At 41.3% G+C, this 26720-nt stretch overlaps 1 protein-coding gene across 2 annotated transcripts in view; it reads right to left on the reverse strand.

Annotated features, from left to right (window-relative positions):
- Positions 1 to 351: 351 nt before the first annotated feature.
- Positions 352 to 26720, reverse strand: part of LOC145480908 (leucine-rich repeat serine/threonine-protein kinase 1-like) — a 33287-nt gene continuing 6918 nt past the window's right edge. For both annotated transcript variants that reach the window (XM_081459259.1, XM_081459251.1), the window contains exons 6-26: positions 25847 to 26073; positions 24872 to 24981; positions 24328 to 24431; positions 23703 to 23846; positions 22876 to 23046; positions 22180 to 22437; positions 21363 to 21522; positions 20447 to 20670; positions 19594 to 19743; positions 17973 to 18224; positions 16636 to 16774; positions 14394 to 14826; positions 14070 to 14271; positions 13456 to 13680; positions 11847 to 12071; positions 10261 to 10433; positions 9551 to 9714; positions 8901 to 9109; positions 7393 to 7536; positions 6559 to 6732; positions 352 to 5743 (exon numbers count right to left, since the gene is read on the reverse strand). In XM_081459259.1, the coding sequence (XP_081315385.1) occupies positions 3959 to 5743; positions 6559 to 6732; positions 7393 to 7536; positions 8901 to 9109; positions 9551 to 9714; positions 10261 to 10433; positions 11847 to 12071; positions 13456 to 13680; positions 14070 to 14271; positions 14394 to 14826; positions 16636 to 16774; positions 17973 to 18224; positions 19594 to 19743; positions 20447 to 20670; positions 21363 to 21522; positions 22180 to 22437; positions 22876 to 23046; positions 23703 to 23846; positions 24328 to 24431; positions 24872 to 24981; positions 25847 to 26073 (5673 nt within the window). In that variant the 3' untranslated portion in view covers positions 352 to 3958. The remainder of the gene's footprint in view (positions 5744 to 6558; positions 6733 to 7392; positions 7537 to 8900; positions 9110 to 9550; positions 9715 to 10260; positions 10434 to 11846; positions 12072 to 13455; positions 13681 to 14069; positions 14272 to 14393; positions 14827 to 16635; positions 16775 to 17972; positions 18225 to 19593; positions 19744 to 20446; positions 20671 to 21362; positions 21523 to 22179; positions 22438 to 22875; positions 23047 to 23702; positions 23847 to 24327; positions 24432 to 24871; positions 24982 to 25846; positions 26074 to 26720) is intronic.

The following is a 26720-nucleotide window of genomic DNA, read 5'->3' on the forward strand; positions in this document are numbered from 1 at the left end:
GGAAAGCAAATACAATGGAACACAAAGAAAATATGTACTTCTGGAAAAAAAAGGAAAAAGAAAAGAAAAAGCATGCTTTAAGGGAGACAACCGATATAATCTTTGTCTTACAGTATCACAGAAACGCATCACTCAAATGACGCTGTCTTACTGATAGAGAAGAAAGCAAAATTAAAAACAGGGGCGTAGCTAGGGGGAGGTTCTGGGGTGCAAGTGATCCCCCCCCTTTGTAAGCCTTTTTTAAGCAAACAACCTACAACAGGTGGCGAAAACGACATGACAAGCTGGTGAGAACCCTCACTTTGATACGGTGTGATTCCCCCCCCCCCCCCCCTCCCCAACCCCCTTTGAATAATCCTGGCTACGCCACTGGGAAAAAAAAATGAAAAAAACGCAACACCAACAAAAAAGCCCTGAAGTGGCTTAAATTTCACACTTAAACTCCTTGCCAAAGACTGTGCTGTAATAAGCAGTGTTATGGAACAGAGCATTGTGTAAGGACAATCATCAGCAAACATTTCATTTCTTTTCATACACCATCCCGACTGTTTTTTCAATTCTGCATTTTATGTTACTACCAGTCAACAACCCTTCTAAAATAATGTCACACTGGGTTTTTAAATACAAAAATTACAAAGCTTGTTTTGACAGAAGAATTTAAAGGTTGCGAGTGGCTGTTTACGGTTTTCTGTAATACAATTAAAGATATTGTATTTTATCGCTGCTTATGAGTCCAAGAAACATCTTCAGAAAAACAAAATACTCGAGAAAACGTTTGTACAACATCTAATTTCTCTTATATCTTCTTGCCCTCACCACCAGTTACAAACCAATTATATGCAGTTTTAAATTTTAGTCAAATTTTGTTCAGCATTGATTTTGTTTCCTGACAACTTGTTGTAAAATCACTTCTACTGACATTGGAAATAACCTAGCGTTAAGCTAAAATTATCCCTGCAGTGCCTCAACTGTCCATCATATCCGAAAATTCCACGGAATTAATATCCCTCACATCTAGACAGTTTACCCAGTAAAAGCGGTATCGAATACATATTAGGCTGATTTAGCAACAGGACGGGAACGTCAGATGACGACTGCAGGGCGCGCGAAATAACCTGGATTCTGTTCTAATTTGACCATATTTGGGTATTTGTACTGCGCGCGCCGTCGTCAAGTGACGTTCCCGTTCTCTTGCTAAATCAGCCTATTCTCGATTTAGGGTTGCTCGAGAGGGTAATTCGTATCAGATGGAGATAAAGTACGTTTATTCTTCGGCTTTGCGGGATCAAACCTTTTGTGTCTGTTTTGAGCGGCTGACTATCGAGAAGTCGAAAAAAAATAAACAAGTGCAAAGTTTTATCAGTAGTAAACAAGTTGAGGAAGCAAACTAACACTGGACGTCTGAAATGCCAGTATTTGAAGTCACGTGTACTTCCAGGTTACGCTTTAAAATCAAACACGCGCGTGACTCCGTGTCGCACGTCACGCACGTGCATACACTCCTATCACGCGACTGGGAATTTTCGTTCGGGATGAATGTATTTCCGTTTGACGTTTTCCCAAAAACTTGCATTCCTGTTTAAAGCCAAAAAGCCTTGAACTTGAGTGATATCCATTTGGAACGTTCACATTGGGAAAACGAATAAGTAATTTCTTGTCAGAAGTTTCTACCGGTGATTTTTTAGAAGGGGGCGGGGAGAGGGTGGTTCGGGGGACATCCTTGATATCCCTCGATATAAAATCATTGACCGCATATTGACGGAATTTTGGCCGAGTTTTGCTACGATTAATACCGCATGTTACCTTTTGGTGCAGTTCAGCGGAATATCTCACTCGTTTGGTTTCACCATGGGTATTCTGGCTCAGCCAAACTCGCTAAAATTAAACCCATGGCTCGAAAAAACTCGTCTGATATGCGAAGTATACCTGAACAATACGATTAGGTATAAAAATCCTATCGTTCGTTTATAAACTTGTGGAGCTAAAAACTAAACACAACCATACTTACGAGTTTATTTTTGAAAAGATTCAAACAAGTTAATATTGAGGAAGTTCTCATCTTAATTGCTGTTTTTTTTTTTATTATTTTGATCACATAATCGTAAGTTTCTTGTTTGAAAATAGCGTAATCGAGCAAATTATGGTATTTTATCATTTAACGATGAGAGTGGCTTTTTCCATTGTAGACTTGCAGGACGTCGTCATTTGGCTAAATGACACCTGGTAGTTGTAGTCAAATGACGGCATTGTGCAAATCACCTATTAAACATCATTTTAACTAGCGTGACCCACGAATCGACTAAAAATAGACCTTTATATGCACGGCTATTTAAAATAGCGTGACCTATAGAATCCCCAGACAACAGCGTGACTGTGTGTAACGCAATTACCTAACGAGAACTTTTACCAGATTAGTTTGTATCTAAAATTAAGTGACTTCACAACTGACTAAAAATAGCGACCTTTTAAAGATCAATTTGTATATAACACAATCATATATAACACAATCACCTTTTAAAGATCATTTTGTGCCTAAACCAATCACCTTTTAAAGATCATTTTTGCAAGTAACATAATCACCCACAAACACACAAGCACGAGTAAAAACACAGACCTTTTAAAGATCACTTTTGTGAGCCCACTCCAACCCGGGTAGAAACTAACGTTAGTAACAATTTCTAATTGAACAATTAAACGACTACAAAGAGTCAAAAACCTTAAGTTTTCGTCATTATGTCATCTTCAGGGTGATAACCTCTTATTTCAACAATACAAGCTTAAACGGGGCAAATCACCAATGAGAAATCTTAATTCTCCTTACTAGAACTATAAGACCTGTAATGAAACCAGTGAGGAGAACCTACTAATCGATTACTTATGAGAAAAGTCCTTATGTGACCCTTTACAAGCACTGTTTTCTTTTTTGGTGTTTTATCTAAAGATCTCGCAAATTGCACGTGTATCTTATTTTCTGTTTCTACGAAAATTCTCTACAACTAGTTTCTCAAAATTAGATTCATTGCATATTAAATATCTAGTTTAAAAATGAAACGGTTTAAAGTCTTTAGTATCTACAAAAATCTACAAAACACGAACTGGCTGATTGATTAGTTGAGCGAAAGTCTCTAATAACAACATACGTTTTACAAACGAATGCATAGTTATGTCATAACAAGTAAAATGTTTTTATAAGTCGGGAATTGCAACTTTCTAGTTGATCAAATTCAAACGAGGGGATCATACGAAATTTATTTTTAAAGGCCGGGGGAAACCTTCAAGCAGTTTCTCAGCTATAAAGATATACGCAAGAAAATGTATGGGTTATTGAACAAGCGTCAGGTCAAGATGGCTAGATATTGACCACGAGGGAAATATCGAGCGATCTTTGCCGACCAAGCTTGAACAATTTAAGATTCATTACATAGCATAAAGAACACCATTTTCTAGCGAGATGCAGTGGGTATTCCCGAGCGGGCAAGATGGTCCCTTGTTGTCCACTTGGGTAGCCAATCATAGTGCAGGATTTGGTCCATATTACCCACTTGCAGAGCTAGCCATATGATAATAGTAGGTAATGATAGAGGAACAGATATGGGTAAGGTTGCTGGGGATTGAAATGTATACATACAAATCCACACATTCAAAAGATGGATTTGTTTTGATGTCCTCCGTAAAATTTAGAGTCGTCCCTACTCTTGTTTAAACATTTCTACAACCTAAACTTAATCCCTTGGTCTTTGCGTGCTTACGTTTGTCTAAGCAGGTATGTTCGGCTTTCAAATCGTCTATCACACATCGGGCGATTCTACAATAGCTTTGTTTACCCTCTTTGTTATCCAAAGCTTCGTGTTCTAAAAGCCCAGCTAATTTAGCTTAGTCTAATTAGGGGAAGTGCTGTCCCTCCATGTATCCGGATCTCAACTCAAACTAACAGCAACTTGATCACACACAAAAACTATTACTCAACTAAAGAGTTGAATTCGTTCAACTGCCTCGTGAATTTTCTAAATTCCAAGTCGCCCCAGGCCTCCCACACGACTATCTGGTAACGCTCCGTAAAGCGATCTTCACTGGCCGCGTTCTGTCGCGTGGGCTCAAGTCGTCGAAGGCAAACAACCTTGTTGGTGCCGCTGTTGACAATTTCATCCACTTGACCATTTTCGTAACCTAGAAGATTGTCGCTTTCAAGCTGGGCAAAGACGTAACCTAATGGAAGGTCGTTATTGGCCGAATTCACGTTCACTGTTAACACGTCACCAACTCCTCGACCAATCCACAACGAGCCATTCACCAACAGAAGCGACGTCACCCGATTTATTGAGCCCGCGAGTATGCGTAACCTCGGCCTCGCTGCCCAAGGTTTGGAAGGGGGCGATTTGTTGTCTTCGTTTGCCTGCCGTCGCTGCGATTTTCGTCTCTTTGAACTCATCAGCGACGGAGCGCGTGAAGGAGAACTGAAAGACAATTGGAGAGACGCCATAGATGCGCACTGTTGCGCACTTGCGATTTCCAGATGAGCGCTTCGTCTAGTACCTTCGATGAAGGCTTGACGAGTCTCTTCACGATCTGCAAGCTCAAACTCACTTTCACCCTGATCACGGTCTTTGCTGTCATCAACTTCTTCATGAGCCTCGCCGGTTTGGCTCCTCGACTTATCTTCACCGAGATCTTGTTGGGTTTTGTTCCGATCTTCGGCGAAATTCGAAGTGGAATTACCTTCTGTGTCTAAAGTAACTCGTATTTCTTGGTCTCTTGATTGACCACTTTCAGCAGCTAGAACCGCAGATGACTCATCACTAGTCTTATCTTTCGAAGTTGCGCCTACATGTGATTCTCTCTCCTGCTCAATAATGCTTTCACTGAGGTCAACGGACACCTTGACGCTCGGAACGTTTCCGGAAGTCACCGAAGTAGAATCCTCGTCAGTTCGTGAATCTTCAGCAGCATCACGAGCTGCACCCGAAGTAGTTGTCGTATTTGGGTTCGCTATGTTACTTTTGGTCGTGCTGGTACTTCGAAAAGAAGACACCCCACTGTCACCACTGGAGTGGGTTTCCGCTGATAGAGAGCGAAAACGAGACAAAATGCTTTCCTCCGTCTCTTTCTCATTGAAAAACTTTGCTTTGGAACCAGGGATTGTAACCGGTGGACTCTGAGTTGATGATATCGAATCGCTATCTTCGGAACTCTCAAAGGTGCCGCTTCTTTTAACCTTAAGATCGATACTAGAGGATGATGCAACTTTACGAGGAAGCGAGTCATCTCGGCGCGTAGATTCCCTTCCGTCGCCTTCGGGGTTCCCTTCAGACGCCATCGCTTCCCTGAACATGGCCTCCGTGTAAGACGGGTTAAGATTTCCAGGAGGGTCACTAACTGCTTGGTTGCACCTAGAACTTTCCGCCCCAGTGGAGAAACGACGGGAGTCCTTAACATCTGTGCTTAACACAACACCTACGGGGCTATCCGAATCGCAGTCGAAAATATTCGTTAGCTGACGACTACTCACAGCCCATTGCAAAATCTTCGTCGATCTTCTGTCAGCACTCCACACTTGCAAGCCATCGGTGACCATGATCCGAACATGTGTCCTCGAAGTCTGGTACACAGCAATCTCGTCCAGTAACACCAGCGTGCTGGTATCGACTATGACGATTTTGTTACCGCATCCGACCCACAATTCCTTGTTGTCACGTACAAGGACCATGCTTTTAGCGGGCATTCCGTGTTGGCCAAGATTGACGACCTGGAAGATGGACCATAATATAACACTACTGATGAGCCCCTTACAGTGTAGGAGAGAGAAAACGAAAGTAGTCTAGAGTTTATACACTCGACGCCAACTCTCTTGTGTTCTCACTCAATGCGAACCTTGGCCTTATTTTCAAAAGACTCTCTAATGTACGACACCTCAAGTCAATGACAATTAAAGAGAACTGTCGCACTAATACTGTACCTATCACTCTAGGCGAACATTGCTCTCGTTGGACTCGTTCTTTGTGACATCCCTTTCTTGGTTTTCCGTTAAAACTATGCAAAGAGTCAATGTGGGATCTTCAGATTTCGAGAGCTATTTCTTCTCGACCCTAACTATACTTGATTTCACCATTTCTAAGACAAAAACCTGATGTAATCTTACACAACAAAGACCGATTTACGTTGCTGTCTTTTTTGCTACTTTGCGAGTAAATACGTTTTGATAACGGTTAGCTTTGCTAAAATGGTTTCTTATTGTATGAGTAAGTGAACACGTTACTGACCATAAAAGATAACCAGCCATAAGAACGTATAACGCAAACATGGTGAAAAATGGTGAGAGCATAAACTATGAAACGGTATATTGAGTTGTGTTTTGTGATATAGAAAGCTACCTAAGAACCAATCAAAAGCTCCAAAATAAAACTTATTAGAGTAAAAAAGATAACACAGCAAGACTTGACAAGATTTTGAGAGATTAGGATTACAGACTGCAATCGACAAACTTGAAATAGTTGGGGTGAAAATTTCATGACCCGCCATCTGAGTAATGGGTCCTTTCACGATGAAGGATAACTGACATACCTGAAGGTTGGACCATTTGTCGCTCTCTCTTATCAGCTGCTCGTCTTCCTCCTTTTGTACCAAGGTGACATCATTGTGTGAGCACCTCCGTGCGGTGGAGGCCGTCTTTGGAGTGAACACCACTAGAGTGCCATTCGCAAGGGACGCGTACACATTTTTAACTATTGTTCCACTCTGAAATACAAAGAACAAGAACAATCAATAAGTTAAAGTTAGTCATTAGTAATTCTTTATTAAGCTTATTCCTATTATGATCCAATAATTTTACACCTGGAAATGGCACTCCGCACAGTTTAAGGTCTATATTGGTAACAGGAGAATATACAGAAAACAAGGAAGAAAAAATTATTGTAACGTGCAATATGCAGTCGATAATTGCTAACAAAACAAATTCCACTTACTACTAGATAATAATTTTTTTGGAGTTTTAAGAGCGGGGGGCGGGCGAGAGAGAGAGAGAATAGCGTTTGCTAGCCTTTGAACAACAATATCTTTGCTTCCGTTTTCAAGGAAAGGATAACACATAACAAGAATATTTCACTTTCGCGTAGTTTACTTTGTTAACATCTATCCACGGGAAAGTGATCTATATTTTTCGGTGGATAGCGTTCACCAACCGTCGAGCAACTGTGACCTGGGCGGGGAGAGGCACTGTGAGAGCAAAGTGCCTTGCCCAGGAACAACAGAATGATCAGTGTCGAACCACTAGACGACCGCACCTCACACAAAAACCAAAGCACAATTATCGACGACCACATCTCAAAAATAGTCATTGTTGACAAGCAGCATTGGAGTAAAAAGAAACCACGTTAAAAGTAAATGACAGATGCCTACCTGTGGTTCTGACGTCTCAAAGGAATCGGCTTCTGAAGGCGCATATTCTGTCAACAGTGCCAGAACTGGGGCCTTAGTGATATAGGACCACAGAGTTGAAGGCAAACGCCAGGACCTGCGTCCGAACACCTCCACTGTGCACCCCTGAAGAAACAAGGCACTTAATTATGTTTATCCATCACCTGGAATTTACCTACATAATAAGAGTTACTAAAAGTCGTTTCAAAACAATGATTAACTTCAAATTTCTCATTACCATGTCAGTAACTTGTCTGGAAGACAGGAGACGAGAAGAAAGGAATTCATCAACTTAGCAGGGATATCGTCTTGATGTACCTATAATTTCTCATCACAATTACAAAATACTGTTTGGAGATGAGTAGGGAGAATCAATTGCTTCATCTTTCGATTGTAAAGGTTAAGCTGATTTAGATACGTTAAAAATTAAATGCAGTAGTTGTTGTGATAACAGTGAAGAGAATAGGCCTTTCTTTAGACATGTGATAGAACAATTCGTAGCGCAGAACATGTAGGGGACTTTATTGGCCAGGTCATGGCTTCCTCGTTAGTACACCACTTTGCATAAATACGAACAGAGTCAAAACATTTAAAGAGCTTGTGTTCTTCCTAATTGGCGAAATTTTTAACGTATACTCAAAGCTTTTCTGGAAAGATTTTGAATTGCACTTTTACTCTTTATCAAAAGAATTTGTTCATCTTAGCTCGCAAGATGTATTAATAGGCATTATAACTTCAGAATGCCCCTAACTAAATTATTTCTTATTGATAGCCAAACTATATCTATGCGATTACAGAAGATCTCAAACACTTCCAAGCTTAGCTAGGTTTAAGATAAACATCAAAATTAAATTTGAAACGAGAAAATATATCTGCACTAAGAACAAAAGTTTAGATCAATTTAACCAAAAATGGGGGACAATTTGTCCTGTGTAAACAATAACTGTATTCTAACTATTTATTGTATCGCTTTCTTTGTAACTTTCTATTGCCTTTGTGATTGTATTTTAACATAAAAGTATTGTACAGTATGTTTAAGTTAGTATTGTAAGCTATGTAACGATATTGTAAGTAATGAGTTATACGGTTTATTTATTAAATTATGTTAGTAAGTATTGTGTGTATTTGAATTAGCTGTAGTATTGTGAGTAGCGTAAGTGCTCTAATGGAAAAAAAAAATAGCTCTTTGGGTATAATATTGTAGGAGATATGAGCTTTCAAAAACGGCAATTTTTCTGCGTGGCAAAGGCGCTAACTGAGCCTGTACATTCTTTGTACAACGTAGAGATTTAAAACCAACCCTGCACAAAATATACTTAATAAATGAGCTGAAATTTCTTGGGATGGTTAATCATGTCACACTCCTTCAATGTTCAGAGTTGAATTTAATTTTTGTAGCTCGTTCAGAAATTGAAGCGCGTATGCCAGTGAGGCGAATATTGTAAACAAAAATTCCCCTATACCTTCTCAAAATTACGGATTTGCGTTACCTCCGTTCCCAGCCAGGTGCGATTGCCCACCCTGGTCATACACAGCACTCTGTGACCGGGACATTTTTGTTCGTACGTATAGAACACTCCTGTTTCGCAGTTCACCATACTGTAGTAACGGTTTTCACGTTCTCGACTCCATAGTAACACAAAGCCGGATGTAGTTTCGGTCGAGGGACTGTCGTTGGCCTGGGAAGCCATAGGATTACCTGAAAAAGAGGAAAGAAATTAAAATGGCGACAAGAAATAACGAAGAAGTGCAACATGAAATGAATGAATAAATAAGGAAATTTAGCAATGTGAGAGGAATAGAAGGTGAAGAGACAGACAGACAGACAGACAAACAGACAGACAGACGTACAGACAGACGTAGACAAACGACCAGACAGATAGACAGATAGACGAACAGACAGACAGAGAGATAGACATAGAGACAGATAAATCATGGTAGACAGAGGGAAGGGCAGTGGGAGGGAATAATGTGCAGACAATATGAGCGACCGACTGAGAGAACGAGCGAGCGATTGCGAGCGAGCGAGTAAACGAACGAACGAACGAACGAACAAACAAAAGAGTTAAGAACTAGGGAGGGTACAAAAGTATACACGTTTTTTAGTCGCCTTCTCAATATCATGAACTCGTTTTATTACCAGTGCCAGCCAGCGATAGGCCATGAATCGTTGTAACTTTCTCCAGCAAGCCTTCGCTGGTTGAAGGCACGAGTCGACATTGACACAAGAACGAAGGTTCCTCCATCAGCTGCAATATCTCGCTGGCAGGAGGCCGTTTCTCCGGTAACTGATGCCAGCAAGACCTGCAGGGAATGACAAGCCAAGCTGTTAAACCAATACAAATTAGGAAGGAACTTGTATGGGTTATGGAGGAGCTCGAAGTATGCTCTCACACGGAAAGTTAGCAGGGACGTCATACGATGAGAGGTTGAGAATACTTGCTTAGAATAACCCCGAGTCAATTAAGGAGGTCTTACCTATTCCTGCTAGAATATAAACGGATTTCACTGCGCTGACATCTTTGAATTTTTTTCTCATAATGAAACAAGGGCAAACCATTCGCTTAAGTTAAGATAACCAAAAGCTGCAGCTAACTACTGTTTTCATTCGTTTTTCGTCAAAATAATTAAAGAGTGGAAGGGGCTCCCTTAAGGAACATAAGTTGAAGTCGTTTAGCTTTAAACTGTATTTGTAATTGTATTTTATGACATTTGTATCATTTTTATTGATTGTATCATATTGTATACATTGACCCCAATATCTATATTGTAATAATGTTCACTTCCAATACAAGCTGATTTTATTTCCATAAAAAGCTTAATGAGACCTCAAAGGGATAGAAATTTTACCTCATAAGACCTTCAAGTCGTGGTATCTGTGTATCTAGATCACAAGATTCAAGCGATGGCCGGACTCCTCGTCGAATAGCCTTCTTTATGTCAATAATGTTCCGGTATTCACGAAAAGGGCGACTTCCAGACAAAAGCTCAAACACAAAGATTGCAAAGGAGAAAATATCCACCTGAACAAAAAGCAAGACTCTGATTAGTGCAAGATGAATAAGCAAACGGCTTCTTTCAACTGTACCAGCTAGAACTGAAGTCGAATTGGCATTAGGCCTAAAATAACAGTTTTGAAATACACAACTTGAACGAACACGAATACATTTCGGATGCGCCATCATTAACGCATCACATTTTTATTCTGACCTCGAGGAAAACGTGTTCAAAAAAGTCGAAGAACAATCACCTACTAAGAGCAATAAGGAAAAATCTACTAGCGTTCTATCACGAATGCCGTTTTCTTATTGGCTATGCTACTCACTACCTATTCTGTAGATGGTGAGTAGCGTAGCAGTGTGCGCTTGTTAACAAAATGGCGGCCGCTTCTTTGCGTTTTCGAGTTGCCTGTGGAGAGTATTTAGATAAAGTTTTGAACGACAAGTAGATTTATACTAAAACGATTAGAATATTCTAGAGCTCATAATCTAATTGTTTAATAAAACAAGCTGCCAATGATAAGATCTACACCTTCCGCTAAACAAACATTTTTCTCTTGAACAATTCAGCTACAGTCAAACCTCTTCTTAAACGGTCATCCCCAGGAAATAGCTGGGTGACCGATTAAAAGAAGTTGACCGTTTAAAAAAAGGGCGATCAAAATTTAGCGAGATATAGGGCAAAAATTGAACAAGAAAACAAAAGTAAACCTGTAATCTACATTTATTGTTCGTAACAACGGTGATGCGAAACATACGCAGTTGCATTTTCTAAGAAGTCTACGCACTAGCCAACAGGTTTTATAGTAATGTTGCTCGTAAGGTTAACGTCTAACATGAATTAGTGAAAAATATCAGTCATGGTCGCCTGTGATTTGGGGATACTTTACTTAATTTGGAGAAGCATGTCACTGACTTATGTTTAGCGCCAGCGTAAGTTTCTGGTGACCATAAAACTGTGCTCCGGTTGACCACCTAATGTAGCAAGGTGACCGTTTAACAGAGGTGAATTACAATAAAATTAGCCAACTGGGAAGTTTACAAGATGATCGCGTCCGTCTGATAGAGGTGACAGCCTAATGGAGGTCAAATATATCGTAAATATTATAAGTGAAGCGAAAATCGGGAATTTGAATACTGACGTCTTAATAGTGACCGCTTAACTGAGGTTTGACTGTATTAAGAGAAGTAATAATAAAAATTTCTTCACGTTTGGGTTGAAAAACACTCGAAGACTAGCATTTTTCTTTGGCCACATTTGATCTCAAAATGGCTGTACGAACTACTTTAAGCAACAAGACTCATTTATCTTTAGTGAAACCCAGGAAACACCAGGTTGCCCTCGCGCGCCTGCGCAAATACACACAGCTGCTGTACATCACGGTAACGCTTGAATAACCTGACATCATTTATCCCGCAACTCTCCCGTTCCATTACCTTTTCATCATATCCAACCCCGGTGCGAATCTCCGGTGCCTGATAGCCGGGCGTCCCTTCCTCTCCGGCAACCCCCTGGGGGGTGGCAAAGCAGGAGATACCATAATCGGAAAGTTTTACGTTCAGTAGACTTGACTCGTCTAGTGACCATACCAACACATTGTCGCCTTTGAGATCCCGATAGATGATGTCACAGTCGTGAAGATACCAAATAGCACTGGCGACCTGAGGTAAAAAAAAAAAAGCAAAAGTTATCATAACATAGCTTGCAAAGCGGCGCTATCAAACTCAGTATACTTGTATACGTAAGCGTGCATCATTTAAGCAATAGAGTGCTTGTCCGTGGTTACATAGCCTCATCTGAGCACGAGCGAGATTGGGAGAATCCGAGGAAGTTATGCAAACCCGGGATGCAGTCGAGGGTTTGCATAACTTTGGAAAATTCTCCCAACCCCCAAGTGTTTTGATGAGGGTAGTAAACACAGAAAAAGTGCTTCATTGCTTTTATGAAATATTTCTAAAAAGCACGCGTAAACCTAAAACGTCACAACCGTGTTTACATACTCGCATCTAAACACACCTATCGACCAATGAGAATGCGCGTAGTATCTCATTTGTTGTATAAAATCCAATGATGTACTCTCATGGTGTGAGCAAAGGAAACTTCGCTTCGCCATGAAGCATTTCGTTCCATAGTCAATCTTATAAAACGATTGATGAAGCCTTTAGCTGTGCAGTTAGGAGCACTCTTTCGCTTATTTCTTGCTCTCTAGTCTTCCCGCGTGTACCATAACTCAATGATGCACGCCAAAGCATAAATCAAGAAGTAATTTATTCATATTTAATATATTTGTATGCAATTTATTCATACCTAGCTTATTCATACTTCATTTGTTCGTATATAATTTATTCATACGTAATTTATTCATATTTTCATCACATGGATTACGCTGTTTTGTGAGCATATTTATTTTCTGTCCGGACACACGCACGCTAGGTCTCACCCTTAGCTTCTGAAGAAACCCAAGAGATCGTAACAGCTTTTCACAACGGCTAAGAGCTTAGCATTTGTCTTCTCTCTGTTTTAAAATTAACACCAAGCAGCACACCAGTAAAATAATCTTTTGAACTTCGAGTCTGCCCGTACACCCTCTACTCGAGCAAGCTCCAATCAAGAATTCCTTATCCCAGTGGCGTACATTGTACAGTGATCAACTTCTTCATCATGAAAAAGCAGTCCGAATATCCCTGTTTCAACAACACTGTTAAATCCCAGGGGGACTGTCCCCACAGTTCCCCACCCCACAGATAGGCATCCCGTAAACAGCTCCACTTCTACATGTAGGAGTTACCTCGCGGTTTGCGTAACTGGAAAAGTTTATAAGTTCGTCGTTTGTAATCCGCGTTAATCTTCTCCATCCTTAACCATCCTTGTTCCTTTATGATTTATTATTATCTCTTAGGTGTTATTCTATCTTAGTAAACTAGTATTTGCAGGTTTCCTTTAATTTAAAGGTAATTTTGTATGTGGCTAAAAGAACTCAAAATGATGCGACTAAGCTCCTTCAAAAGTCTTTTCTGAAAAGTTAAAATATATCTAGAAATTCACCTGATATGCGATCTTGTACGACAGCTCACGGCCAAGTATGGCCTCCCTAGCCCTGGACACTACCCCTCCTTCAGTTTCTAGAGCTTCACGTTTGGACGAAAGTTCATCAAGAACTGTAGCTAAGCTGCCATACGGAGCAAGCTCTAACACAAAGCACAGAGGGTGGAGGGAGACAGCAAGAAGCCGAACTACACAAGGGTGATTCAAACGGCATAGGACAGCAACCTAAACAAATAAACAAAGAAAGAAACAAAGTAATCAAAAACGCCTTATTTAAGACGGAAGGGCCATAAATTCGGGTCAAGGCTACGTAGCCACTTTATACCGGCGCGACTGCCAAGCATCCTATCCAGCGGTTAGTAGCAATTCTACAAGTCACTTCATGTTTCAATAGCCTGGAAAAGCTCGCGCAGTACATTGGCCATATTGGCCAGAGTGCATAATTTAGATTTACAATGAACTTTACATTTCCAGTCAACAAAATCTTCTTTCACGTTAGTTCATTTAATGGCTAGTAAAAAAACTGACGCTTTCGACAGGCAGGAAACGTCAAAAAAAAAAAAAAAAAAAAAAAAAAAATGCCCCTGATTTCGTTTTCGTATGCTTGTTCATACCTCTTGACGCAGGTCCCAGAATGCTTTGACAACCTTGGTCTTCTCCAGTTCCTCCTCCATGTCACCCTCAGAGAACACGGATAAAACTTCTGATCTGCGCATGCTCGAGCCCTCACTTCGATGCGCCCGTGAATGCAAAGAGCCTAAAGTCCTGGATCCGGATGACGGCCCAGTATTCCCAAGTCCGCTATCTAGGAGAGAACTGGAAACGAGCGCAAAGTTACGATCTAAGTGCGTTCGTAACGATACTAAAGAAAGTCTGTGAAGGAGGCAAGACGTTGTATTGTATAGAGAAGAAAGTACACATAAAGTGTCGGTGATTACCCAGCCTGTGTCGTAGAATGAAATGTTTTAACAGCTACAGCCTCGTTGCGGTAGGTCCCATGATACACCTCACCCGACCCCCCACCGCCAATTCTCTGAGATTCTCTCGCTTCGAACTTGAACTGGCTTGGATCCACCAATAAATGACGCGGCAGATCCGCCATCAGGAGGTCTGGGATTAGGTGCTGCAGCGACACAACTTTATCAGGGTGGTAGGGACAGGCAATTGTTTCAAAATTCAGTGCTGTCGCAGCGCATGTCGGGAGCGTGAAGCTGTACGGTCGTGGAGGCTGCGCCGCGTGGAAATTGGGGGGAAACTCCATGGAAACGGATCGCTTCATTGAATGACGCTGCGTCATCATGTTTGTGCAGAGTGGACAAGGGATAAAACGGCGAACTAATGGCAGCCCATACATGTCCATCTCGTCCAAACCTAATGAAAAACAGGTATGTCAGTATGTGCTGGATTGCTGAAGCTTCTAGATAAACCTATGCCTTGAATGTACTGATCAACATACAATAATCTTGATTTATTATGTAGACTCGAGTGTTTTACCGGAAAATACACCACTCGTAAAACTCATACGAAACCACATCCGGGACTCGAGTGGCGTATTTTCCATATCCTCACTGGTGAAGATATCGATGATTTCACGATATCAAGTTTGTCTCTTAAATTGTACTTAAATTCGTTGGTGTATCATCGAAACATCTTCGGGTCTTCCTCGAAGGCCTTCGGCAATCTTCGGCAATCTTCGGAGATTTTCGGAAAATGTTCGTCAACGTTCGTGTGAACTTCGGGCAAGTTTTGGAGAATCTTCGGAAATCTTCGGAAAGTGGTCGGAAATCTTCGTATAATCGTCAAAACCGCCGTCATCAGTATGTCTATATAATAAAAAGAACATTACACGTTAGCTCGAAGATATGAATTTTATGTTCTCGTGGCAAGAACAATATCTCACTCGGTCACTGCGCTCACTTGTAAGATAATGTTCTTGCCACTCGAATATAAAATTCATATCTTCTCGCCACCGTGTAATATCTATTGATTCTTCGTGAAATCAATCAACTACTCAGTCCAAAATACATGTAGAAGAACTCAATACGCAACCAAACTGTGAGTATATTCCGGGACGCTTTTCATTCAACAAAACATTCCAGGACTTCCGATATTGAGAAATATTGTTCAGACATTTTCTTGGAAAGTTTGCGAAAAATTCTAGAATTTCTCAAATTTCCGAAACACAAACCATTCAATCGAGAATTTCGGAAATTCAGGGAACAAGATCAAAAAGAACGGAAATTCCTTTTTCAGTTTTTTTTCGAAAATATGGGCATACATCACGAGGTTATCCTATTTTCCAAAAATCTCGGAGAATACTGCTCCACGAAATTCAAAAGAGGTGTTCATCAAGGCCAACGAGTCTCGATTTAAGGAGCTTAGTCACGGTTTACACATTTTGAAAAGTTTAGCCTAAATTTTTCAAATTCGTCCTTTGCAATCCGTGTTAATCTTCGCCATCCTTGACCATCCTTGTTCCTTTATGGTTTATTATTATCTCTTTGATGTTTTTCTCTCTTAGTAAACTATTATTTCCAAGTTTCCTTCCATTTAAAGGAGATTTTGTACGTGGGCAAAGAAAGACAAAACATCGTGACTGAGCTCCTTTAAACACTGCCATTCTCACAGTGTTTATTGTCTGACATTCGTTCTTCCGCTACAGTCTCGCTGAAGACAGAGACCGGTAAAAACTATAATACCTTTGATTTATTTGATGGATTTTCATGTTTTTCATGGATAATATCTCACAGTAGAGTGAGCGACTGGTCACTGCTTCAAAGCTTAGCCTGTGAACAAGCTCCACCGGAAGGGTCTGACCGCGGAAGAAAGCGCCGAGAAGGTACCGGGTGAGAGTAAAGTGGCCAAGGGGATTGGGTGGAGAGATGGGGCGGCGTAATCTCTCCCCTCCTCCCCCTCCCCTCCTCCCCCTCCCCTCCTCCCCCTCCCCTCCTTTCTTTTCTATCCTCTTTCTTCCAGCTTTCTCTTTGCTTCATCCTCGACTAGAGAAGTCTGCTCATAGGCTATTTAAAGCTTGGCATTTGTCTACTCAGCTCTAAGACTTTAGGTATGCAATCTCTTCATATTACAACTGGAATGGGCGAACATTGAGAGCGAATTTAGTTCTTGCCGCACATAAGACGATAAGTCAAGCAATTCCAGTTACTAATATTTCATATTTACCTGGATACCATTCGGAGATGAGAGCGTCAACTTGGTCGACAATGAAACCAAGAGAAGAGAAGTCGCGTTGGTCTGACCAGACACTGATGGCAACGCCGTTGATTTCTTGAAACGCAGCCTTCCCTTGGTTGACAGGGATCTGGGAAGGAAAGATGTTTAGTTAGATTGGATTATTGACATTCTGAACATTGTGAACAAAACATCTAGAGGAATGAGATGGGGGGTGGGGGGGGGTGTACTCTCAGAAACAGGGGTAGAGGTATGCGGCCGGCTTGCAGAAACCCTTAACCTATTTCAAACCAAAACTGCGATTTTCCCTACCCTATTTCTGACCGACCTGATAGTCCTGACCAATGTAAAGAAAATGTTTACATGCCTTCACTAGGTTTGAGAAAGGCTGAGAGACCAAAAATCAAAAGAAAACGGTAAATGTACAAATGTCACGAACCGCAAGAATTGAGTGGGCATGTCAACCCCATTCTGCACACAAACCACACTCTATTTCAGACCAAAACGGCTGAAAACAACCCCCTTTAGGACCGCACATACCTAGAAAGCCCATAAAAAGGAGCACTCACCCACCCAAACTCATACTGTCACAAACGTAACAGTTTGATCAACTTAAGCATGTAACGCTTGAACTTCGCGCAGAATTTTCACGATCGATTTCAGTTACATATGTATCACTTACATTTTTGGCAATTTCACAGCTCAGTAAAAATTTCAACCCATTTCTCAGCTAATGACTATGAGATCTAGGTATGAGATCTTGGCTATCAGTTAAAATACGCGCAATATTTTAAGCTGACAGTTCGAATTTTGACCCAGAAACCTCACCCAGAAACCTTAGGGGTACTCACATACTCCCTTAGGGGTACACCCATAGGTCGGGGATGCTCCTCGTCTCGCTTAGGGGTATAAATCAGGGATTCTGGTCTCACTTAGGGTATTAATGACGGAACACCACTATTTTTAGCTGTCAAAGTATCTTTTAGGGTGTACTAGAAGAAATAATAATAAAAGAAACGCTCTCATTTCCGCTTTTAGGCTCGATTTCCGCCTGTCTCTCGAGTCCGGTCTTCTAGCGCGGGCTCGCTTTCCTGAACAGCTGAAGCCTGTTCTGTTTTAAGTGGGATCTTGTTGGGGTCAAATAAAGCTTGAACCACGCCCAAATTGGCCAACATTAGGGGTTTAATTCAAATTTTCTGACGCGCATCCTAGACCTTTTACCATGGGAGTCCCTCACCCCGGGTGCAGAACTTCAACTTCTCTATATGTGCGTGCTCGCCAAACAGCGTAACGCAACACGAGTAACGCAACTTCGTCAAACAACTTACCAACTCCTTGTAAGATTCCACCAGGAAATGCCCGCCTTCGTACACGACCCCAATCCCCTCGCGCCAATAAACCAACGAATAGCTCTCTTCCTTGATCTGCTCAATGGCGCGCCATCGTTGAACCGACACCATGAGCCTGGTAATGAGTCGGCTCCAGAACCCGCTCGGTGTGTAGGCCATCTGGTAGTTTCTGCGCACTGTGCTGACGCTTCTACTATCGTATGAACTACCCCGACTGCTGGATAACTTAACCTGATTGTAAGAAGCCAAAAGTAGTACGTAAGACCTTCATTTTGATAGTATCTGTGAACAATTGCTATACAAAATTACCCAAGTCTTTTTGCCAGAGGTCAGAATGCTTTCGGTTAGCCCTCAAGAAATGTTCAGAGACCATTATTGAAATCGAACGCATGCCTGCAATTAACAATGGTAATAGGACTGTATGGAGTCCACTTCGGTCTGTAATCATACGAGTGATTAAAAAAATCGGACAATCGCGAAGTGGGAGTCCGATTTGTTAATCACGAGAATGATTACAGACTGAATTGGACGACACGATGTCCTGTTACCAATTAATCATAACCATTACAATTTCCCACAAAAGTAAAAGTTTCATTGAAAGAGCTTTTAATAGTTATTTTTAAATATCATAATTAAAAATATGGAGAACAGCTTGCAAATTGGCTGTTAAGTTTCTTTCAAAACAGTCACTGGAGACTAAACCTGCACAATTTTACAAAGTCAGTCCCTTGAATTAGTTACTATAGTGATTGTAATCAATGTCGTGATTGGTGGATTTAGAGGAGAGGACTTAAAATGATTGGCTCATGTAACTGTCCGATTACAGCCAACTGTCCGATTACACTGTTCGATTACAACTTTGCAGATTAATTAGAGAAAAATACAGCAGTTATTTGGTTCCTCCTTTTGATTTTGAGCAGAACGTCGCACATTTAGTCACCGCCGACTCTATACGCGTGCACTCTGGGGACAAGCCAAAAGACTTATTGCACTCTTTCTTCGAAACTTGAAGTCCTCTTTAAAAATTGTACAAATCGGTGAAGTATAACGGTGTGACAGATCTGTCTTGACAGGGACTTGACCCAGTAATGAATATAGGCGCAAGGCGCCGCGTTTCAGACAGAAATATGACTAGAAACAAACGGCCGGCTCTATCTGACTAAAGGACATTTGCAGAGTGAACGTTGTCCTTGACATCTCCAGTTAAATCCTTTTATTCTTTTATTATCCTTTTTATTATTCTTTATTCTTTTTATAATAATAATAATAGTAATAGCAATAGCAATAGCAATAGCAATAGTAATAGTGATAGTGATAGTGATAGTGATAACAATAATAATAATAATAATAATAATAATAATAATAATAATGATAATTAAACAAGAAAAGCATTTGTAACTATTGATAGACTAGCCCGCCTAGACTAGCATAACTATCCGCGGGCCAGTCCAACTGTAAAATGAACATTTATTAAGAAATAAAAAAATGAATCATAAAAACTGACAAAAATATTCTTCTTTAAAGTTGTTTCTATCAATCATGCTTTTTTCACGCGATATACCATGCCCTAACTGGTTAATATTTTGACTTCTAAATATACCTTATCGACAGACTTCCTTTTCTTGGCGATTAACTTTTGAAGCTGATGAAGTTGCATTCCAGGTTTCTCTTTTGGTAACATGGATGGAACTAAGAGTTGTTCGTCGTTCAAGGAGAGAGCGATCTCGAAACGTTCCATTAGCTGCAGATACTGAAACATTAACACAGTCAATCAATTACCTGTAATTAATCAATCAATCAATTTATAACTAAATTAGTCAGTCAGTCAGTCAGTCAGTCGGTCTGTCAGTCAGTCAGTCAGTCAGTCCGTCCGTCCGTCCGTCCGTCAGTCAGTCAGTCAGTCAGTGAGACACTCTGTTAGTCTGTCTGTCTGTCGGTCAGACAGTCAGCCACTTAGTCAGGAAGTCAGTAGCCAGTCAGTCAGTCTGTCAGTCAGTCAGTCAGTCAGTCAGTCAGTCCGTCCGTCCGTCCGACTATCTTACTCTTCGTCCGTCAGTCAGTCTGTTCTTCTGTCGTCACTTTGTCTGTCTAGCAGGTTTGTAACAGTTTCTCGCAAGGAAAGTGTAACGCTGTTATCAGATTTCAATGGCTCGCCGTGCTTGAATACTAGCAGGGAAGCTAACGTAATTTTTCACAATTAAGTTTCAGGACCACATACACACTCGCGAAAGAAAAAACAAAAACAAACAAAAACAAAAACAGAAAAAAGAAACGAAAAAAATAAGTAAATAAATAAAAAAATAAAAGACATACTGAAGACACTTCTATACACATCAAAATACGTCGAGATATTTGCTTAAGACTATAGAACCTCTTCCGCGAATTTTAATGATTAACGCTTCTAATAAGATAACGATCGAGAGAAAACACGAAAATATTAAAGCTTGACCTACCTGTGGGATAAAATCCTTGGGAAACTTGGGGTCTCTCAACACCAGTTCCAAGTCTTTTTTCTTCATAACGCCGTTCACAATAAAAGGGTTTCTCTCTCGAATTGTGACCAGAGTAGCGATAAGATCACAAACCCAGGTTGGATCGATGAAATAAAGATGGTTTAAACCACGAAGCTGGTCATTGTAGTGAAGTAGGATGCCGTTCTCATGAAGAAACCTGGTAGCTAGAGAGGATGGTAGGGTATTAGGTAAAGCAAGGGTTCTTCTACATCGAACGTGAGAGAAACAGCGTAGGAGAAATCAACTAGTCGCAGGGTAGATAAAGATGCAATTTAAGGGTAGATTCAATTTACTGGATTCTTAGGTTTAAAAATACGGTCCTATGGGGAGAGAGCATGGAGATTGAAGTACCACAGTCAATTTTGAAGCGAATGATTTTGAGTGTGACGTCTCTGGTAGAGCCGTTATTGTGGGAAAAGAGTTCTAGAAAACTTGTTCTTTTTTCTGGCGACTTGGTGGTGTATAAGAAGGAAACGAGCTTTTTTGTTGAATTAATGGATCCAAATCTAAATATGTTTTCAATGTCAGTTCACTTAGTAAAGGACTATTTCAAATAAAAAATATCTATAGTTCAGGCAAAGTCATAACTCACAAAGGGTGAAAAAGATCATAAAACATTTGAAAATCAGGGGTTTGCCATAAAGGTTAGGGAGAAACTACAAACTGCTCAAAAAATTAAACGACGAATTTTCAATGCAAACAAAGCACAAACCGCCGAAAGTTAGCAGGCCAGCCTCGTTTCCAAAGACCACGGGAACGAGTTGCTGTCACGTCATCTTGACGCCATCAGCACAGGTGTCTTTACTTAGCAACATGCCGCTGGCAGCTACACGCAGGCTCAGTCAAACACATTTACCTAGCGTCAGCTCCTCTGTGTCCAAGATGTCGTTTTGTGGACTGGACTTAGCGAGTTGCAAGATTTCATCTTCCAGCAGTATTGGCGGTTCACCAGTGGATCTTCGCCGCTCAGCTTCTTGTATGACAGCCTGCTGTAGGTCTGTGTAGCTTTGTGGGACCTGCCGAACACACGAGTTACTAATTCACCACATGTGTAGGAGATTGTCGCAAAACATTCACTATTTTATTTTATCCACTGCCTTATTAGATTACTGTTGGCGAGGAACCTTCGCTTGGCGAGTTCGTTGGTGCAAGATGACCGGTAACCGTTTGACTTTGTTGCTATGCGCACGTGAACAAGCGAACAATCGTCATCTAAGCTTCTCAAACATACATAGACTGAAATGGTTCTGCGAAAACGTTTAATAACTCGATAACAACTACGTAAACACGAACACTAATAGTTGGGGGCGAACTCGACGTTCAACAAAGACTTGCCACAAGACCATTTAGCGCGGGAAATAAACGACGAGGTCATATAACGTTTACGCGGAAAACCAGAAGACGGACTTTGAGGTTCGAGATGGCAGCGCGTTGATAATTGACTTGCTTTGCCTTCCCATGCCAACTTTGGGCTCGTCACGCAATCTTCCTCCTCCACGAAGAACATTGCGTGACGAGCCCAAAGAACGTCTGTGTAAGAGGTTACATGCCTAATTACTCACACGCAGATTAGCTTTGGTACTTGATAAATTCTTCCTGGTATCTTGAAGAAACTAAAATAAAGAACATGACCGTTTACAGTTTATATACAAGGTAATTCAAAGCACACTCACCCTCCTACCAATGATATTTTCTCCGAGATCCTTCACTTTCAGCGCCTTACTGTAAATCAGTTCTTTCAGCTCTTGGATGTTCTCGCCAGTGGTCGGAGACACGACGATATTTCCGACAATCTTCGGAAACCCTTGGTTGTCCAGATACTTCACCGCGAGACTGTGCCTCAATGCATCGACGCGGGCTTGTCGGTTCTTCTTCGGCAGTAAGTCGAGGTGCGTTCCGACGATCAGAACTTCGGAAAAGGGAGCGCGAGCCTGGAAAAGAGAAGAAGAGAGTGACTTGGTATTAACTGTGTGTCTAGGCAACGGATAAGAGTAAACTTTTTCGCGTCGCTACCCGAAGCATTTTATAAGGTTAAACCAACAAATCGCTGGTATCTTTTTCTTTTTGTTCTTTTGGGTGGAGAAAGGCACTGAAAGAGTTAAATGTCTTGCCCTAGAACGCAACATAATGACAATGGCCAGGACTCGGACTAAGATAGCCTGATTCTCAGACGGTCCAGGTCGCTCGAGCAAACGGCTGCGAGCGACCTGGACCGTCTACGAATCAGGCTAGGACCCAGACCGCTCGATCAAGAATCCACCGCCTTATCATGGGCAGTTAGGTCTGGTTTAACGTGACTGCAACGGAATTATTCGCAGGATTATCTCAGTGCGTCCTTAAAATTAAATCAAAAGGATCAAAATTATCACCTGTATGTTTAGAAGCCAGCGCCGCAGACTCTCCACTCCTTCTTCTCCGTGCGTCACGTTCCACACAGCCAGGTAGAGAGTGTTTGGCGAGAGAAACATTTGATGCGCGGCATAATACACATTTTGTCCCGCCAAATCCCAGGTGCTGAATGTTATCAATGGCGCGTCACTCTACAAGGCAAGAAAGTAATACACAACATACACTAAGTAGTGGAAATTAAACTAAGAAGGGTTTCAGCGGTGTGAGGAATTTCGTTCATGTTTAGATACAACTAGACGAGGTAGGGAATTCAGAATTCCACGACAATAAGACAAAAGACGAATGTGTGTTGAGCGAAGCACAGGGACGGTTTGTACGTCATAAGATAGACTCTCCCAAGCGTTCAGTTAGTTAGGACGCAGCGGGAAAAACGGCGAGCAAAAAAAAAAAAGGAGAGAGAGGCCTAGTGCGAAGAGCGAACGAACAAGCCTTCCCTCACCTACTCACGCCGCGCTTCTTCCCTATTTCTTCGCGCTGGGCCCCAGCTAGCTGAACGCCTGGAAGAGGTTCGACAGAGGAGGTTATGATCATGTAACAATGCAACGACTTTTTAGCTGGTTGGGAAAGGGCGTAAAGGAGGTAACGATTTTTTTCTCAATTGTGTTGGGTTCGCCTGGCCCCGAGTGTATTAACTAGAAGTTGACACCGACATTTCTCAACATGTTTGTTACAAATATTCGCGTGCAGAGTTATGACACGAGAATAGCCAGTAGTTAACGATTACACCATTGTCGCATAAACCTTAGCACTGTATAGAGATATTAGTTCCTGATCAAACAGTCGTTACCTGTGTTAAGAAGCGCTGTAACGTGAACCTTGAACTGGAAGCCACCTGAACCTGCCATTCATCGATTACAATCCCCACAGTGGATAGATTCGGTGGCAGCTTCTGACCTTTCAAAGCAGCTAACAGGGTTGTCTTTCCGCGCCCCTAAATGGCAAAAGTGATATCATTTATGACTGCAGTTTCCCCAACCCCCGTCCAAAGTGTTGCGAAGTTTATTTATTAACCAAGATGCCCAGTCTAAGGATATTCAGCAATTCCTAAAGCTCGACACGTAGAGAAACTGAAATTCTCTGTTCTGATTCGCATACTCCCAAGCACGCAAAATTTGGTCGCTTTCTGGTCTCCCATGATTTATTCTGGCCATCTGATCTGCAGCCACATCATTTATTTGCAGCCACATCATTTATCACACAATTTATTACAATTTATTTACAATTTATTTACTCTTGCCATCCCACCTGCAGTCACATAATTTATCAGATAAGTTATTCGTCACATAATTTATTTTGGCCATCTCACCTGCAGTCACATAATTTATCACATAATTTATTTTGGCCATCTCACCGGCAGTCACATAGTTTATCACATAATTTATTCGTCACATAATTTATTCCGGCCATCTCACCTGCAGCCCTACCACCATAAGCTTCATACGGTAATACGGCACTGACTTGCGCAGAGTAGCTCGTAAATAAGCTAGAGTGTCTTTAGATCGAACACCATTTTCACCTAAATGAAAACATATGCGGGTTGGTGAGGTGAGATCGAGATACACTGTAAAAGGAGAGCGGATATTCGACCTTTGTTTTGTTTATATTTTACCTTCGAATTTCGCAGTCGTCTAGATCTGTTCAGAGCGTCTTCTGGTCTCAGAACTTGCTCAAGCTAAATATGCAACGCAAGTTTACAATTCCAAATGAAAATACGAAAAATAAGCCGTCGTCTTTCGGGTTCTCCAAAATACGGAGAACTTAGTCATTTTACGTTGTTGTGCAGAAACGGCAAAGAAATGTGCAAAGATTTATAACGCACGTGCACAGCCATTGTTTAGCTCATTAAACTTTTTGTTTGGTGGCAAGACTTCGCGACTGAATGATAAAAGAAGTGTCTACAGTCTAAGGTGCACGACAGAGAAAAACTAACCTATTCTTGCAAGTCACGCCACGTACCTGGTCTCACGTGCTTCGGGATCCCTTGAAGATTTAACTTGTTTAATCTAAGTTGCCAGCACTCACGCAAGTTGCCAAGTTCAGAAGGAAGTGTTCGCATGTCAGGATTACTGCAAAAGGAGGAACGGTATTAATGCGAGACAAAGATATTACTCAAAGTATTTCTGATCAGTGAAGTGTCAGTTGAACGATTTCTCGACCAAGGCTGTGTCGTTTTAGATTTATGTTAGGTCGAGTACATGGTAGTTCTATTGCACTGAGTCAGTCCTACGCCCTCATTAAACACCTAAGACAAAATAATGTACATTTAATAAGTTGACAGTTTTTCATGCGTCTGTCCTGTTATTGATCATGAATTCCTTCATAACATTGTTAAAATAGCTGTGGATCCACTGGGCGATAGCCGAGTGGATCCGCAGACTACTTTGGCAGTGTTATGACGAGATTCATCGTCAATAACAGGACAGACGCATGGAAAACTGATGTCAATTTGTTTTTTACGATAACAAATTGTCAAATTGTCCGCTCTCGCTCGTTGACGCATCGCATAAATTATAAATTCATGTGTCTGTCCCGGCGCTTATTGACAATGAAAATAGACCAATTTCGATATATTAAAATTCAGTCTAACACAATAGACCTCAGCACGAGGCTCGGGGGAATAAACCCCACAAACTCTGTAGTTATTACCCAGAGCCTCGTACTGAGGTCTATTGTTTTCGGTTGAATTTTAATATATCGCAATTGGTCTATTAGCCAATGAGCGTGCGAGAATTTCTGCAGTTATCGTAAAAAAAGAAAGGACAGGAGAGAAGGAATGCGGAGAGAGTATAGAACAAAGAGAACGGGAAGTCAAGGGGAGGATGGAGGGACGTATGGAGAGAGGGAGAGAGGGAGAGAGGGGGGGCCGGCCCTGCAAGCAAACTACATGTGCCTCCAGCATCTGACAATACATTTATTAATTTGTTTCCTTACTTGCTTAAATCCAATTCAATGAGGCTCATTAGACCACAAATACTCAAGGGCACCACTTGCAAGTTGTTGTCGTTTAACAAAAGTGTTTCTAGCGTGGGAGAGAACAAAGCAGACGGGAGCTCACAATCCGTCTTGATGTTTTGAGCATCCTCTTGTCCTGTGTTTCTGAAGAACGGAAAACGCTTTGGAGAGCCAGCTTGTGAGTCCACTAGGGGTTTCGCGGAGAGCTGAATTAAAAAAAATTAAAGAATCATTTTAAAAGTGTCTTCGTTCTGTTTACCTTGTGTAAAGGTAGATGTAATTGTCATGTTTAAACAAAGGAAATCAACATCGTAACGGTGTTTGGATATCTGATCTTCGTTGGCATAGATTTTAACAATTTATTTCCCCATTTTCTCCTTCGTTTTCGTTTTGATTGAGAATATATATCAACCACTTGACAGTGTCTGGCCACATTTCCAAACACGTCGCAGCTCGTTAAAACTACTCCGTTGCGAGGCGTAATTTCAACCCTCTCCTCGGTGTTTGGAAATGCGGTCAAAGACAGTCTTTCGTGTTTGATATTTAACGTACACACTACTGTAACTGTATAATCTGGAGCGAAGTGGCTCGCCTGTACTGCATGCAACACTTGAGATACCAGACCTCCTCGCAACAGCCCACAAAAGCGAGAAACTCGTACAGTTTAACGTGGAGAAATATCTTCGCACGTTCGAGCGATCAACGGCGATTATATGACACCAACGCGCAATTCCTTTCATGTTGCGCTCGGGCTTAAATTCAGTTCCGTGTCGCTAACATGTACAACTTAACGCAAACCATTGTCGGGTATTATAAAAATAAATAATAAATAAAACTCGTTTGCTACTCATTA

The sequence above is a fragment of the Orbicella franksi genome, chromosome 1 (assembly GCF_964199315.1).
Source record: "Orbicella franksi chromosome 1, jaOrbFran1.1, whole genome shotgun sequence".
NCBI classification, from domain to species: domain Eukaryota; kingdom Metazoa; phylum Cnidaria; class Anthozoa; order Scleractinia; family Merulinidae; genus Orbicella; species Orbicella franksi.